The sequence below is a fragment of the Neofelis nebulosa genome, chromosome 6, assembly GCF_028018385.1.
Source record: "Neofelis nebulosa isolate mNeoNeb1 chromosome 6, mNeoNeb1.pri, whole genome shotgun sequence".
In the NCBI taxonomy this organism is placed as follows: Eukaryota; Metazoa; Chordata; class Mammalia; order Carnivora; family Felidae; genus Neofelis; species Neofelis nebulosa.
In genome coordinates this window covers 101864710-101883677 of record NC_080787.1, presented here as the reverse complement: position 1 = coordinate 101883677, position 18968 = coordinate 101864710, and the positions used below count along the sequence as shown (strand labels likewise).

Sequence of the window (18968 nt, the reverse complement as noted above, 5' to 3'; positions counted from 1 at the left end):
GAGTGGACTTTCATGATCTCCTGTAAGACTTTTATGACCCCATGCCTTGTCCCTTTTGAATGGAGATGTTTTAGAGTTCAAATAAGAATCATTAGAAACAGGGGCACCTGGCTCAATTGGTGTATGTAACATGCAGCTCTTGATCTCAGGTCCAGGCCCCACATTGGGTGTACAGATTACTTAAAATCCTTTTTAAAAAAATTATAAACAAGGACTAGAGTGACAACAGGACAGAAAATGGCACTGTCAAGTAGAAATAGCTCTAGTTTTAGAACAAACTGAGGGTTGTTGGGTGGAGGGACAGGCTAAATGGACAAGGGACATAAAGGAGGACACTTGTTGAACACTGGATATTATATGTAAGTGATGAATCATTAAATTCTATTACTGAAATAAAAAAAAAAAGGGGGGGGGAGGTGCTAACATCTTGTTTGATGGTAATAAACACACGTTATTGCTTGAAAGGCCCTGCAAGTAGCATAGGTGGATTTAGCAAATTGTGACTTTGTCTTTACAATAAAGATTTGCCACCAAATATTTTATAGTACATATACATAGCTACAGTTTAAATCCTGGAACTTTATTAATTTGTAGTATGTTTTAATTTTAACATATTTATAAACAATTTTATAGTCTTTTAATCTATATATCATTACATTTAGTAGACTTATAAGCTTAATTTACCGTTACTGGTTAGGAATGCATATTTAACTTCTTCAGGTGAATATTGTTGATATGCTTTTACTTCAGAGGACACTAAAAAAAAAAAAAAATGTAGCAGGTAATAAAAATATTCATGTCCAGCAAGGGAAAAAATCTAGATTTAATCAAATCTGTTATAATAACTGTTACTCATCAAAACATTTTAGCTCAATCTACTACCTAGTAATTTATAATGTGTGGGTGAGAGTAGGGAGGCAAAATGGTTCCTACCTTCAAAGTTCTATATCCTGGTGAGAAGACAAGACTATTAAGTTTCTTTAAATATAAAATATATTGATAATAAGTCCGTTTCTTTTTTAAATATTTTTGAGAGGGCAGAGAGAGGGAGACACAGAATCCTAAACAGGCTGTGTCAGCAAAGGGCCTGATGTGGATCTCAAACTCATGAACCGCAAGATCATGACCTGAACCAAAGTTGGCCACCCAACTGATTGAGCCACCCAGGCACCCCACATAAGTCCATTTCTAGTTAGCTTACAATAATATATACATGGTCCTACACATTGAATTTACATCATGCCTTTGCCCTTTTCTGTCTACTGTAGAGTTATAGCAATACAGGTGAACCCAACAAGTTTACATACACTGTACATAGTTAAAATTTTATTCATTTTGCTTAGTTCTTTGTACTTCTTAAAAACAGAAGATCAGGGCACCTGGGTGGCTCAGTTGGTTAAGCATCTGACTCTTGATTTCAGCTCAGGTCATGATATTGTGGTTATGTTAAGCTCTACAACTTCCTCATAAAGTCACAACTTTCAAGGGCAGAAGACACAGCTGACTTTCTTGACACATAGACACAGAGAGGCAAGACAAAATGAGGAGACAGAGAAATTTATCCCAAATGAAAGAACAACCCAGGACCACAGTCAGAGATCTAAGCAAAACAGATATAAGTATACTCACTGGACTTGAGAAAAGAGAAGACATGAATGAAACCCTTAACACAGAGATAAGGAAAAACATAGCAAAGATAAAGGGCATAAGAAACACAACTTGAGGTAATGAACAGCAGGATGGAAGAAGCAGAGAAACGAGTTAATGACATAGAAGACAGAGTAATGGGAAGCTAAACAAAAGAGAGATAAAAGAATTATGCAAAACAAGAACAGACAGGGAACTCAGTGATTGCACAAAATATAGCAACATTCATATTATAGAAGTCCCAGAAGAAGAGAGAGAAAAGGGGACAGAAAATTTATTTGAAGAAATAATAGCTGAAATTTTCCCTAAACTAAGTAAGGAAACAGATATCCAGACCCAGGAAGCATACAGTACCCACAACAAATTGACAAAAGCAGACCCACCAAGACATACTATAATTAAATTTGCAAAATACAGCATTTAAAGAAAAAAATTTTTAATTTAGTACTTATTTTTGAGAGGGAGAAAGAGGGACAGAGTACGAACAGGGGAGGAGGAGAGAAAGAGGGAGAGACAGAATCTGAAGCAGGCTCCAGGCTCTGAGCCTCAGCACAGAGCCCAATGTGGGGCTCAAACTCATGGACCGTGAGATCATGACCTGAGCTGAAGTCAGCTGCTTAACCAACTGAGCCACCCAGACACCCCAATAAAGAAAGAAAATTTTAAAGAAACAAAAGAAATCATTAACTTACAAGGGAAAACCCATAAGGCTACCAGATTTTTCAACAGAAACTTTGTAAGCCAGAGGGAGTAGCATGGTATATTCAAAGTGCTAAATGGGAAAAATCTACAGCCAAGAATACTGTATCCAGCAAGGCTGTTATTCAGAATAGAAGGAAACATAAAAAGTTACCCAAATAAAAACTAAAGAACATCATGGCAACTAAACCAGCTCTACAAGCAATATTAAAAGGGACTCTTTGGAAGGGAGAGTCAAGGGGCACCTGGGTAGCTTAGTCGTTTGAGCATCTGACTCTTGATTTTGGCTCAGGTCATGATCCCAGGGTGGTGGAACTGAGCTCCACGTCAGGCTCTACGCTCAGGATAGAGCCTGCTTAAGATTCTCTCTCTCCTTCTGCCCCTCCCCACCACTTTTGGGCTCTTTCAAAAAAAAAAAAAAAAAAAAAAAAAAAAAAAAAAAAGGAGAGACAAAAAGTGACAGTGTAGAGGTGGGAAACACAAAAGCCATAAAAATGAATATTTCTGTAAAAAATCAGTCAAGGAACTAATGAAAAAAGGATATAACATATACCTAAAACATGGGGAGGAGAAAAGAATGAGTTCAAATGACCATCAACTTAATATAGACTGCTGTATGCAGAAGAAGTTATATACAAACCCAATGGTAACTATGTATCAAAAAATACTAATATGCAAAGAAAAAGGATGAAGAAATCCAAATATATCACTAAGGAAAAGCAGCAAAACATGAAAGGGAGAAAGACAAAAAAGGATCAGAAAAATCTTCAGAAGCAACCACAAAACAAGTAATGAAATGACAACAAATACATCAATAAATCAGTAATTACTTTGAATGTAAATAAACAGTCCAATCAAAAGACACAGGATGACAGAATGGATAAAGGAAAAAAAAAAGGCCCATCTATATGCTACATACAAGGGACTCATTTTAAACCTAAAGACACCTGCATATTGAAAGGATAGAGAAACATCTATCATGCCAAAGGATGTCAAAAGAAAGCTGGATAGCAATTCTTATATCCAACAAAGTAGATTTTGTTTTAAAACAAAGACTGTAACAGGGGTGCCTGGGTGGCTCAGTTAAGTGTCCAACTTTGGCTCAGGTCATGATCTCACAGCTTATGGGTCAGAGCCTCACATCAGGCTCTGTTCTGACAGTTCAGAGCCTGGAGTCTGCTTTGGGTTCTGTGTCTCCTTCTCTCTCTGCCCCTCCCTGGCTCACACTCTGTCTCTGTCTCTCAAAAAATAAATAAATGTTAAAAAAATTTTAGTAAAAATAAAACTAACAAAAGACAAAGAAGGACACTATATATCAATAAAGGGGGCAATCCAACAAGACGACATAACAATTGTAAATATTTATGCACCCAACATAGGAGTGCCCAAATACATAACACAGTTAATAAAAAACATAAAGGAACTAATCAATAGTAATACAACAATGGACAGATCTAAACAGAAACTCAACAAGCAAATAATGGCTTTGAATGACACACTGGAACAAATGGATTTAACAGATATTTTCAGAACATTCCATCCTAAAACAGAATACACATTCTTTTCAAGTGCACATGGAACATTCTCCAGAATAGATCACACATGTTAGCCCACAAAACAAACCTGAACAAATTTCAAGATTGAAAATTTTTTCTGACCACAACACTATGACACTAGAAATCAATCACAAGAAAAAATTGAGAACACACACATGGAGGTTAAATAACATGCTACCAAACTATGAATGGGTCAACCAGGAAATAAAAGACAAAATGAAAAAGTACATGGAAACAAATGAAAATGAAAACACAATGGCCCAAAACCTCTGAGATGCAGCAAAAGAAGTTTTTAAAGGAAGACTATAGCAATACAGGCCTACCTCAAGAAACAAGAAAAATCTCAAATAAACAACCTAACCTTGCACCTAAAGGAGCTATAAAAAGAACAAAACATAAAACCAGGGGCGCCTGGGTGGCTTAGTTGGTTAAGCGTCCAACTTTGGCTCCAGTCATGACCTCACAGTTCATGGGTTCAAGCCCCATGTTGGGCTCTGTGCTGACAGCTCAAAGCCTGGAACCTGCTTCGGATTCTGTTGTCTCCCTTTCTCTCTGCTCCTCTCCCACTCATGCTCTGTCTCAAAAACAAAACATTAAAAAAAATTAAAAAATAACATATAACCAGCAGAATGAAAAAATAAAAATAGAGCAGCAATTGATGATATAAAAGCTAAAAAAAAACAATAGGACAATCAATGAAACCAGGAGATGATTCTTTGAAAAAAAAAAAACAATAAAATTGATAAACTTCTGGCCAGACTTAGCAAGAAAAAAGAGAAAGGACCCAAATAAAATCACAAACGAGAAAGGAGAAATAACACCACAGAAATACAATAACATCATAAGAGAATATTATGAAAAACTATGTGTCAACAAATGGGACAAACTGGAAAAAAATTGATAAATTCCTAGTAACATACAAACTACCAAACTGAAACAGAAAGAAATAGAAAATTTGAACAGACTGATAATTAGCAAAGAAATTGAATCAGTAATCAAAAAATAACCAAAAAACAAAAGTCCAGGACCAGACAGCTTTACAGATGAATTCTACCAAACAGAAGAGTTAATATCTATTCTGTTCAACCTATTCCATAGTCTTAGAAACGAAAGGAAAACTTCCAAATTCATTCCATGAGGTCAGCATTACCCTAATACCAAAACCCGATAATGACATCGCAAAAAACCAGAACTACAGGCCAATATCTCTGATGAACATAGATGCAAAAATCCTCAACAAAATACTAGCAAACCCAGTCCAATAATACATTTAAAAAATAATTCACCACAATCAGGTGGGATTTATTCCTGGGTTGCAAAGATGATTCAATATTTGCAAATTAATGCAATATATCACATCAATAATGGAAAAGATAAGACCCACATGATCATTTCAACAAACGCAGGAAAAACATTTTTACAAGGTGCAACATCCTTTCATGATAAAAACCCTCAACAAAGTAGGTTTAAAGGGAATATATCTCAATAAAGGCCATCCATGAAAACCCAAAGCTAACATCATCCTCCGTGGGGAAAAACTGAGAGGCACCTGGGTGGTTCAGTTAAACGTCCAACTCTTGATTTCAGCCTAGGTCATGATTCCAGGGTCGTAGGATCAAGCCCTGCATCAGGCTCCATGCTGTCAGCACAAGAATCCTGCTTAGGATTCTCTACCTTTCTCTCTGCTCCACCCCTCTCTCAAAAATAAACTTTTTAAAAAATGAGGAAAAACTGAGAGCCTTTTCCGTAAGGTCAAGAACAAGACAAGGATGTCCACTGTCACCGCTTCATTCAACATAGTATTGAAGTATTAGCCACAGCAAACAGACAACAAAAGAAGTAAAAGACATCCAAATTGGTAAGGAAGAAGTACAATTTTCACTATTTGTAGATGACATGATACTAATATAGAAAACCCAAAAGACTCCACCAAAAAATTGCTAGAACTGATAAATTCAGTAAAGTTGCAGGATACAAAATCAACAGAAATCTATCACATTTCTATACAACAATAACAAAGCAGCAGAAAGAGAAATTAAGAAAACAATCCCATTTATGATTACACCAAAAATAATAAGATACCTAGGAATAAATCTAAACAAAGAGGTGAAAGACTTGTACTCTACAAACCATAAAACACTGATTAAAGAAATTGAACATAACACAAAGAAATGGAAAGACATTCCATGCTCATGGATTGGAAGAATATTGTTAAAATATCTATATTGTTAAGTATTGTTAAAATGTCTATACTACCCAAAGTAATCTACAGATTTAATATAATCCCTATCAAAATACTAACAGCACTTTTCATAGTACTAGAACAAACAATCCTAAAATTTGTATGGAACCACAAAAGACCGCAAATAGCCAAAGCAATCTTGAAAAAGAAGAGCAAAGCTGGTGGCAAATACAGTGCACAAAAATAGACAAATAGATCAATGGGACAGGCCAGAAAATACAGAAATAAACCCACAATTATATGGTCAATTAAATCTTCGACAAAGCAGGAAAGAATATCCAATGGGAAAAAGGTGGTCTCTTCAACAAATGGTGCTAGAAAAACTGGACAGCAACATGCAAATGAATGACACTGAATCACTTTCTTACACCATACACAAAAATAAATTTAAAATGGATTAAAGACCTAAATGTGAGACAGGAAACCATTAAAATCCTAGAGAAAGAACACAGGTAGTAACTTCTTTGACATTAGATGTAGCAACTTATTTTTGGTACATCTCCTGAGGCAAGGGAAACAAAAGCAAAAATAAACTATTGGGATTATATCAAAATAAAAAGCTTCTGCACAGCAAAGGTAACAATCAACAAAACTAAAAGGCAACCTACAGAATGGGAAAATACATTTGCAAGTGACATATCTGATAAAGGGTTAGTATCCAAAATATATAAAGTACTTCTACAACTCAACACCCAGAAAACAAATAATCCTACTTAAAAATAGGCAGAAAACATGAACAGATAGTTCTCCAAAGACATCCAGATGGCCACATGAAAAAGTGCTCATCATCACTTATCATCAGGGAAATGGAATCAAAACTACAAAGAGATATCACCTCACATCTGTCAGAATAGTTAAAATCAACAACATAAAAAAAATAACAGGTGTTGGTGAGGATGTGGAGAAAGGGGAATACTCTTACACTGTCGGTGGGAATGCAAGCTGGTGCAGTCACTCGAGGAAACAGTATAGAGTCGTCTCAAGAAGTTAAAAATAGAACTACCCTACAATCCAGCAATCATACTACTGGGTATTTACCCCAAGAATACAAAAACACTAATACAAAGGGATACATGCACCGCTATATTTATAGCAGCTTTATAATAGCCAAATGAGGGAAAGAGCCCAAATGTCCATTGGCTGATGAGTGGATAAAGATGTGGTGTGTGTGTGTGTGTGTGTGTGTGTGTGTGTGTATACATATATATGTATATACACATATACATATATATACTTATACATATATACACACACACACACACACACAATGTAATATTACTCGGCCATTAAAAAGAATGAAATCTTGACATTTGCATCAACATGGATGGAGCTAGAGAGTATAATGCTGAGTGCAATAAGTCAGTTCACAGAAAGAAAAATACGATTTCACTCATGTGGAATTTAAGAAATGAAACAAGCAAAGAGAAAAAGTAACAGAGAGAGAGAGAGAGAGAGAGAGAAATCAAGAAACAGACTCCTTATGAGCAATTATATGCCAATAAAATGGGCAATCTGAAAGAAATGGACAAATTCCTAGAAACATATACACTACCAAAACTGAAACAGGAAGAAATAGAAAATTTGAACAGACCAATAACCAGTAAGGAAATCGAATTAGTAATAACAAATCTCCCAAAAAACAAGAGTCCAGGGCCAGATGGCTTTCCAGGGGAATTCTACCAAACATTTAAGGAAGAGTTAACACCTATTCTTTTAAAGCTGTTCCAAAAAATAGAAATGGAAGGAAAACTTCCAAACTCTTTCTATGAAGCCAGCATTACCTTGATTCCAAAACCAGACAAGAGACCCCACTAAAAAGGAGAACTATAGACCAATTTCCCTGATGAACATGGATGAAAAGTCCTCAACAAAATACTACCTAACCAGATCCAACAATACATTAAAAAAATTATTCAACATGATAAAGTGGGATTTATACCTGGGATGTAGGACTGGTTCAATATCCGCAAATCAATCAATATGATACATCATGTTAATAAAAGAAAGGACAAGAACCATATGATCCTCTCAATAGATGCAGAGAAAGCATTTGACAAAATACAGCATAATTTCTTGATAAAAACCCTCAAGAAAGTAGGAATAGAGCATACCTCAAGATCATAAAAGCCATATATGAAAGACCCACCGCTAATATCATCCTCCATGGGGAAAAACTGAGAGCTTTCCCCCTAAGGTCAGGAACAAGACAGGGATGTCCACTCTCGCCACTGTTATTCAACATAGTATTGGAAGTCTTAGCCTCTGCAATCAGACAACACAAAGAAATAAAAGGCATCCAAATCGGCCAGGAGGAGGTCAAACTTTCACTCTTCGCAGATGACATGATACTCTATATGGAAAACCCAAAAGATTCCACCAAAACACTGCTATAATTGATTCATGAATTCAGCAAAGTTGCAGGATATAAAATCAACACACAGAAATCGGTTGCATTCCTATACACCAACAATGAAGCGACAGAAAGAAAAATCAAGGAATTGATCCCATTTACAGTTGCACCAAAACCCATAAAATACCTAGGAATAAATCTAACCAAAGAGGTGAAAAATCTATACACTGAAAACTAGAAAGCTTATGAAATAATTGAAGAAGACACACACACACACACCAAAAAAAAAAAAAAAAAGGAAAAAAATTCCATGCTCCTGGATAGGAAGAATATTGTTAAAATGTTGATACCATATTCAATGCAATCCCTATCAAAATAACACCATCATTCTTCACAGAGCTAGAACAAACAATCCTAAAATCTGTATGGAACCAGAAAATACCCCAAATAGCCAAAGCAATCCCGAGAAAGAAAACCAAGTCTGGAGGCATCACAATCCCGGACTTCAAGCTATACTACAAAGCTGTAATCATCAAGACAGTACGGTACTGGCATAAGAACAGACACTCAGATCAATGGAATAGAATACAGAACCCAGAAATGGACCCACAAACGTATGGCCAATTAATCTTTGACAAAGCAGGAAAGAATATCCAATGGAATAAAGACAGTCTCTTCAGCAAATGGTGCTGGGAAAACTGGACAGAGACATGCAGAAGAATGAACCTGGACCACTTTCTTACACCATACACAAAAATAAGCTTAAAATTAATGAAAGATCTAAAAGTAAGACAGGAAGCCATCAAAATCCTTGAGGAGAAAGCAGGCAAAAACCTCTTTGGCCTTGGCCACAGCAACTTCTTACTCAACATGTCTCCAGAGGCAAGGGAAACAAAAGCAAAAATGAACTACTGGGACCTCATCAAAATAAAAAGCTTCTGCACAGTGAAGGAAACAATCAGCAAAACTAAAAGGCAACTGACAGAATGGGAGTTTGCAAATGACATATCAGATAAAGGGTTAGTATCTAAAATCTATAAAGAACTTATCAAACTCAACACCCAAAAAACAAATAATCCAGTGAAGAAATTGGCAAAAGACATGAATAGACACTTCTCCAAAGAAGACATCCAGATGGCCAACTGACATGAAAAAATGCTCAACATCACTCATCATCAGGGAAATACAAATCAAAACCACAATGAGATACCACCTTACACCAGTCAGAATGTCTAACATTAACAACTCAGATAACAACAGATGTTGGTGAGGATGCGGAGAAAGAGGATCTCTTTTGTATTGTTGGTGGGAATGCAAGCTGCCGCAGCCACTCTGGAAAACAGTATGGAGGTTCCTCAGAAAACTAAAAATAGAACTACCTTACAACTCAGCAATTGCACTAGTAGGCATTTATTCAGGTGATACAGGTGTGCTGTTTTGAAGAGACATATGCACCCCCATGTTTATAGCAGCACTATCAACAATAGCCAAAGTATGGAAAGAGCCCAAATGTCCATCAATGGATGAATGGATAAAGAAGAAGTGATATATATGTGTGTGTGTGTGTGTGTGTATGTGTATATATATATATATATACATACACACACACACACACACAATGTATATACAATGTATATATGTATACACACACACACACACACACACACAACACACATACATACAATGGAGTATTACTTGGCAATCAAAAAGAATGAAATCTTGCCATTTGCAACTATGTGGATGGAACTGGAGGGTATTCTGCTAAGTGAAATTAGTCAAAGAAAGACAAAAATCATATGACTTCATTCATATGAGGACTTTAAGAGACAAAACAGATGAACATAAGGGAAGGGAAACAAAAATAATATAAAAACAGGGAGGGGGACAAAACAGAAGAGACTCAAAAATATGGAGAACAAACTGAGGATTACTGGAGGAGTTGTGGGAGGGGGGATGGGCTAAATGGGTAAGGGGCACTAAGGAATCTACTCCTGAAATCATTGTTGCACTACATGCTAACTAATTTGGATGTATATTTAAAAAAATAAAAAATTAAATTTAAAAAAAAAGAAAGAAAAGAAACAGACTCTTAATTATAGAGAACAAACCAGAAGGGAGATGGGTAGGCAGATGAGTTAAATAGGTGATGGGGATTAAGGAGTGTACTTCCTTGATGAGAATTGGGTGATGTATAGAAATGCTGAATCGCTATGTACACCTAAAACTAATATAACATTGTATGTTAACTAACTGGAATTAAAAAAAAAAAAAAGACATTACAGAGAACTACAGACCAATATCCCTGATGAATACTGATGCAAAAATCCTGAACAAAATACTAGCAAAAAAAATTCAACAGCACATCAAAAGTGTGAAATAGGATTTATTCCTGGAATGCAAGGATGGTTCAACATACAACAAATGATCAATGCAATCCACCACATTAACAGAATGAAGGAAGGACCAAAAAAAAAAAAAAAGATTATCTTAATTCAGAAAAAGCATTTTACAAATTTAACACCCTTTCATGATTAAAAACACTCAACAAAGTAGAATTAGTAGGAAACTATCTGAATATAATAAAGCCCATATGTGAAAGGCCTATAACTAACATCACATTCAATGAAAAGACTGAAACTTTTCTTATAAGATCAGGAATACGACAAGGATCCCTACTTTCATCACTTCTATTCAACATTGTTTTCAAAGTCCTAGCCAGGACCATTAGTTAAGAAAAAGAAACGGTATTCAAATTGGAAAGGAAGAGTCAAATTATCTGTTTGTAAGTGACATGATCTTATATGCAGGAAACCCTAGAGATCACACACACACACACACACACACACACACCTATTAGAACTAGTAAATTCAGCAAAGTTGCAAGACACAAAATCAACACACAAAAATCCGTTGCATTTTTATACACTAAAAATGAACAATCTGAAAAGGAAATTAAGAAAACATTTCCATTACAATAACATCGAAAAGAATAAATAGAAGTTTCACCAAGATGAAAGATTTGTACATGGAAAACTACAATAAACTTCTGTGAGAAAGAAGACACAAATAAGTGGAAAGACATCTTGTGTTCTTGGATTGAAAGACTTCAGGATATTGTTAAATCTGCAGATTTAATGTAATCTTTTCAAAAATGCCATTTTTTGCAAGAATAGAGAAATCCATCCTAAAATTCATATGAAGTCTCAGAAGACCCCCAAAAGCCAAAACACTCTTGAGAAAGAACAAAGTAGGTTTATTCCAGGAAGATGGCAGAGTGAAGGGGTCTTGAGCTTACCTCCTCCCGTGGACATATCATGGCAATAGCTACATATAATGCAACTCACCCTCAAAACAACCTGAAGAATGGCAGAATACATCTGTGACACTTAAACACATAAAGAAGAAACCACAGTGAGAAAGGTAGGAGAAGAGATGTGGTCAGGAATGAAACCTCCAAGACAGCCATCCATAGCAGGAGGGATATCACAGGTGCAGATGTCCTCCCTGAAGAGTAAAAAGACTAAGCCCCACACTGGACATCCTGGCCCTGAAGACTTGCACTAAGGAAACAAGCACTCATAACAAATGGATTTGAAAATCAGTGAGGCTTAACTCCAGGAGAGCTGGAAGGCTATAGGAAACAGAGACTTGGCTCTTAAAGGGCCAGTGCTATATCACTCTTTCTAAAACCCAGCACAAAAACAGCAGTTTAAAATTGCTTGGATTATACATGAAGGAGATTAACTAATTTTATGGTATGTGCCAGAGAGGCAGGCATATGTAGGAGCTTTCTCCAGGAACAGAAATGCAAATTGGCACCATTTTTCTTGCCTACCTTCAGCCTAGCTGGCCAGAAGCTGGGAGGAGCCAGTTCTATTGTTTTCCATCTACCTTGCTAGCACTGCTCATGGTGCCCTGGAGTTTCTCTGAGGACCCACCTCAAGTAGGCACCCCTCCGAAATTAACTCCTGTCCCACCACACCTGAGTTGGGACCAGCATCCCCCCAGAGTCACTAGTGCCCCACCAAACCCTGTAGGCAGCCCTGGCAAGACTGGTACCCTTCCAAAGCAGATCCTTCCCTAAGAAATTGGAGAGCCTCACCCACCAGCATGCTCACAATGGTCATGCCAGTCATTGCAGCCAGTCACTCTGGTGGGGGGAGATCTGTCCACCAGTGCACCTGTAATAGTTATGCCAGTCATTGTAGTCACCCACCCTGGGAACCAACCCTGTCCACCAGTGTGCACACAGCAGTTGTGTCATAATGGGAGGGCACATGCAGCCCACACAGGGGACACCCAAGAGCACCTGCTTCTGGTGACCAGGGAGGATTGTGCTACTGTGCCCCACAGGACACTGTCTACATAAAGTCACTCTTTTCAAGACCAGGAGATGTAGCTAACCTACCTAATACATAGAAACAAACACAGAGAGTTAGACAAAATGAGGACACAGACAAATATGTTCTAAGTAAAAGAATAAGACAAAAAGCTCAGAAAAAGAACTAAGCAAAATGGAGGTAAGCAATCTATCTGATAAAGAAATCAAAGGAATGGTCATAAAGATACTTAACAGATTTAAGACAAGAGTAGATGAACTCAGTGAGAACTTCAACAAGGAGATAGAAAATATTTAAAAAAAAGAACCAATCAGAGCTGAAGAATATAATAACTGAAATGAAAAATACCCTAGAGGAAATCAACAGATTAAAGGATAGAGAAGAACGGATCAGTGATCTGGAAGACAGAGTAATGGAAAGCATCAGTGCTGAACAGCAAGAAGAAAAAAAATTTTTTAAATGAGGATATGCTAAGGGAACTCTGCAACAACATCAAAAATAGTAACATTTGCATTATAGGGGTCCCAGAAGGAGAAGAGAGGAAATAAAGGAACAGAAAACTTGTTTGAAGAAATAATAGCTGAAAACTTCCCCAACATGAGGAAGGAGGCAGACATCCAAGTCTAAGAATCACAGAGCACCTCAAACAAGTTGAACCCAAGGAGGTCCATACCAGGACATATAAAAATTAAAATGTCAAAAATTAAAGATAAGGAGAGAATCTTAAAAGCAGCAAAAGAAAAGAAAATAGTTATAAGGGAAATCCCATAAGGCTATCAGCTGGTTTTTCAACAGAAACTCCTCAGGCCAGAAGGGAGTGAGTGGCATGATCTAGTCACTGCTGAAAGGAAAAAATCCTACAGCCAAGAATACTCCACCTGGCGAGGTTATCATTCAGAATTGAAGGAGAGATAGAGTTTCCCAGACAAAAGTCAGAGTTCATCACCACTAAACATTAGAAGAAATGTTACAAGGACATCTTAATTTTTTTTTACTTTATTTTGATTTTGTTTTTAATGTTTATTCATCTTTGAGAGAGAGACACACAGTGTGCACAGGGTAGGGGCAGATAGAGAGGGAGACACAGACTCTGAAGTAGGCTCCAGGCTCTGAGCTGTCAGCACAGAGCCCCATGCAAGGCTCAAACCCATGAACCGTGAGATCATGACCTGAGCTGAAGTCAGATGGTCAATGAACTGAGCCCCTGAAGCACCCCAGAAGGGCACATTTAAATGGAAATGAAAAGGTCATACCTAGAAGTTAGAAAATTATGGAAGAAAAAATTCACCAGTAAAAGCAAACATATAAAGATATAGCTCAATCACTTATAAAACTAGCATATAGGTGAAAAGATAAAAAGTTGTACAATTATATCTATAAAAATTAGTTAAGGATACATGAAATAAAAATATGTAAAACATGATATCATATACACACATGGGGTAAAACGTGCATGGGGTAAAAATGTAGTGCTTTATTTTTTTTTAACGTTTATTTATTTTTGAGAGACAGAGAGAGAGAGAGAGAGACAGAGCATGAACAGGGGAGGGTCAGAGAGAGGGAGACACAGAATCCGAAACAGGCTCCAGGCTCTGAGCTGTCAGCACAGAGCCCGACGCAGGGCTTGAACTCATGGACCGCGAGATCATGACCTGAGCTGAAGTCGGCTGCTTAACCGACTGAGCCACCCAGGTGCCCCAGTATAGTGCTTTTTTTTTTTTTTTTTTTTTAATTTTTTTTCAACGTTTTTTATTTATTTTTGGGACAGAGAGAGACAGAGCATGAACGGGGGAGGGGCAGAGAGAGAGGGAGACACAGAATCAGAAACAGGCTCCAGGCTCCGAGCCGTCAGCCCAGAGCCCGACGCGGGGCTCGAACTCACGGACCGCGAGATCGTGACCTGGCTGAAGTCGGACGCCCAACCGACTGCGCCACCCAGGCGCCCCCCCAGTATAGTGCTTTTAAAATGTGTTTAAACTGGGGCACCTGGGTGGCTCACTTGGTTGGGCATCCAACTTCAGCTCGGGTCATGATCTCATGGTTTGTGGGTCTGATCCCCACATCAGGCTCTGTGCTGATAGTTCAGAGCCTAGAGCCTGCTTCAGATTCTGTGTCTCCCTCTCTCTCTCTCTGCCCCACCCCTGCTTGCACTCTTCTCTCAAAAATGAATGTTTAAAAATAAATTAAATAAAATAAAAAATAAAATGTGTTTGAACTTCAGCAACCATCAACTTAATATAGACTGCTATATATCTAGGATGGTAAATATGAACCTCATGATAACCACAAACTAAAAGCCTATAATAGATATACAAATAATAAAGAGAAAGGAATCCAACCATAACACTAAAGAAAGTCATCAAATTACAAGAGACAAGTATAAGAGAAGAAAAAAGGAACAGAGAACTATAAAAACCAGAAAACAATTAACAACATAGCAACAGGTACATACTTACCAATAATTAAATGAGCTAAATACTCCAATCAAAGGACTGAACGGATTAAAAAAAAGAAAATCCACTTATACGTTGCCTACAAGAGACTCATTTCACACCTAAGGACACATAGAAACTGAAAGTAAAGGTATAGAGAAAGATATTCCATGAAACTGAAGTGGAAAACAAGCAGGGGGAGCAATGCTTATATATCAAAATAGACTTTAGAAACAAAAACTGTAACAAAACACAAAGAAGAGCATTACAAAATGATGAAGGGATCAATCTAACAAGAAGATGTAACAATTATAAATATCTATGCACGCCTACATAGGAGCACATAAATATGTAAAACGAATACAACAGACATAAAGAAATTGACAGCAAAACAATAACAGTAGAAGACTTTAATGTCCTGCTTACATCAAGAGATAGATCATCCAGACAGAAAAGTCAATAAGGAAACAGTGGCTTTGAATGACACAGAGCAGGTGAACTTAACAGATACATACAGAACATTCCATCCAAACAAAGCAGAATACACTTCTTTTCAAGTGCACATGGAACATTCTCCAGGATAGATCACATGTTAGGCCACAAAACAAGTTTCAGTAAATTTAACATTAAAAACCTATCAAGCATGTTTTCTGTACATAACAGTACGAAACTAGAAGTCAATTACAAGAAAAAAAACCTGAAGAAACACAAATAAGTGGAGGCTAAACCTGCTACTAAACATCCAATGAGTCAATGAAGAAATGAAAAAGGAAATAAAAAAAATACCTGGAACAAATGAAAATGGGAAACGATGGTTCAAAATCTTTTGGGATGCAGCAAAAGCATTTCTAAGAAGGAAGTTTATAGCAATTCAGGTCTACCTCAGGGAACAAGAAAAACTTCAAATAAGCAATATAATCTCACACCTAAAGAAATCAGAAAAAGAACAAATCCCACAATTAATAGAAGGAAGAAAAAAATAAAAAGATCAGAGTGGAAATAAGTAGAGACTTAAAAATAAATCAATTAAACTAAACGCTGGTTCCTTGAAAAGATAAACCTTTAGCCAGACTCATCAAGAAAAAAAGAGAGGACTCAAGAATAAAATTAGAAATAAAAGAGGAGAACTGACACCATAGATAGACAAAGGATAATTAGAGGCTACTATGCAAAACTATATGCCAACAAATTGGACAAACTAGTGGAAATGGATAAATCCTGGAAACACAATATTCCAAAACTAAATCAGGAAGAAACAGAAGATTTGAATAGACTGATTACTAGCAACAAAATTGAGTCAGTAATCAAACAACTCCCAACAACAACAAAAAAGTCCAGGACCAGATGGCTTCACAGGTGAATTCTACCAAACATTTAAAGATGAGCTAATACCTTAAACTATTCCAAAAAAAATACAAGAATGCTTCCAGATTCATTCTATAAGGCCAGCATTACCCTTATGCCAAAACCAGACAAAGACACTACAAAAAAAATAAAATTACAGACCAATATCCCTGATGAACATGAATGCAAATATCCTCAGCAAAATTTTGGCAAACTGAATTCAAAAATACATTTGTAAAGTCTCACTTATCACCATCAAGTGGAATTTATTTCAGGGATGCAAGGATATTCAATATCTGCAAATCAGTCAACATGACACACCATATTAACAAAATGAACGATAAAAAAATATATACGTACAATCATCTCAATAGCTGCATAAAAAGCATTTGACAAAATTCAACACCTGTTCATGATAGAAACGCTCAACAAAGAGGGTGTAGAGGGAACATCCCTCAAGATATTAAAAGCCATATATGACAAACCCACAGCTAACATACTCAATGGTGAAAAATTGAAACCTTTTCCTCCAAGACTAGGAACAAGACAAAGATGTTCACTTTCATCACTTTCATTCAATATAGTACTGGAGGTCTCTAGCCACAGCAATCAGACAACAAATAAAAGGCACCCAAATTGGTAAGGAAAAAGTAAAACTATCACTATTTTCAGAGGATATGATACCATATATAGAAAAGCCTAAAGACTTCACCAAAAACCTAGTATAACTAATAAATGAGTTCAGTAAAGTTGCAAGATACAAAATTAATATGCAGAAATCTGTTGCAATACTATACACTAATAACAAAATAGCAGAAAGAGAAATTAAGAAACAATCCTATTTACAATTGCATCAAAAAGAATAAAATAGCTAGGTGAAAGATATGTACCTTGAAAACTATAAGATGTTAATGAAAAAAACTGAAGACAGTACAAATAAATAGAAAGACATACCATGCTCATGAACTGGAAGGATATTATTAGAATGTCCACATTACCAAAGCAATCTACAGATTCAATGCAATTTCTATCAAAATAACAATATTATTTTTCACAGAACTAGAAGAAAAAAATCTTAAAATTTCTGTGGAACCACAAAAGATCCCAAATAGCCAAATCAATCTTGAGAAGAACAAAGCTAGAGGTATCACAACCTCAGATTCAAACTACACTACAAAGTAATCAAAACAATGTGGAACTGGCACAAAAACAGACACTTAGATCCTAACAGAACAGAATAGAGAGCCCAGAAATAAACCCACACTTATATGGTCAATTAACCCATGACAAAGGAGGCAAGAATATACAATGGGGAAAAGACAGTCTCTTCAATAAATGGTGTTGTGAAAACTGGACAACTACATGCAAAAGAATAAAACTGGACCACTTTCTTACACCATACACAAAAATAAACTCAAAATGGATTAAAGACCTAAATGTAAAATCTGAAACCATAAAACTCCTAAAAGAAAATATAGGCAGTAAACTCATGGATGTCAGCCTTAGTAATATTTTTCTGGATTGGTCTCTTTAGGCAAGGGAAACAAAAGCAAAAATAAACTGTTGGACTATATCAAACTAAAAAGCTTTTGCACAGTGAAGGAAACCATGAACACAAAACAACATACTGATTGGGGAAGACACTTGCAAATGCTATGTCCAGTAAGGAAACCATGAACACAAAACAACATACTGATTGGGGAAGACACTTGCAAATGCTATGTCCAGTAAGGGGTTAATATCCAAAATATATAAAGAACTCCTACAACTCAACACCAAACAAACAAACAAAAAACAAAACACAAAGAATCTGATTTAATAATGGGCAGATGACCTGAACAGACATCTTTCCAAAGACATACAAATGGCCAACAGACACATGAAAAGATGCTCAACACCACTAATCAGGAAAATCTAAATCAAAACAATGAGATAGCACCTCATACCACACAGAATGGCTATTATCAAAAGGACGAGAACTAGCAAGTGTTGGCAAAGATGGGGAGAAAAGGGGACCCTCATGCACTTTTGGGAATGTAAATTGGTGCAGTCACTATGTGAAGCAGTACGGAGGTTCCTTAAAAAATTAAAAATAGAAATGTCATACAATCAAGTAATTCCACTACTGGGTATTTACTCAAAGAAAAAGAAAACACTAATTTGAAAAGATATATGCACCCCTATGTTTATTGCAGCATTGTTTACAGCAGCCAAGTTATGGAAGCAACCTAAGCATCCACTGATAGATGAATCAAGAAGATATGGTTTATATACACAATGGAATATTAGTGGGCAGTAAAAAAAAATGAAATCTTGCTATTTGCAGCAACATGGATGGACCTAAAGGGTATTATGCTA

At 36.5% G+C, this 18968-nt stretch overlaps 1 protein-coding gene across 2 annotated transcripts in view; it reads right to left on the bottom strand.

Moving 5' to 3' along the window:
* ARMC2 (armadillo repeat containing 2) overlaps positions 1–18968 on the bottom strand; it is a 135054-nt gene that overhangs the window by 8758 nt on the left and 107328 nt on the right. The window contains exon 18 of one of the 2 annotated variants that reach the window (XM_058734904.1): positions 685–756. In XM_058734904.1, coding sequence (XP_058590887.1) covers positions 685–756 — 72 coding nt within the window. Of the gene's footprint in view, positions 1–684; positions 757–18968 lie in introns of those variants that run through there. The other variant, XR_009263195.1, reaches the window with a different exon arrangement.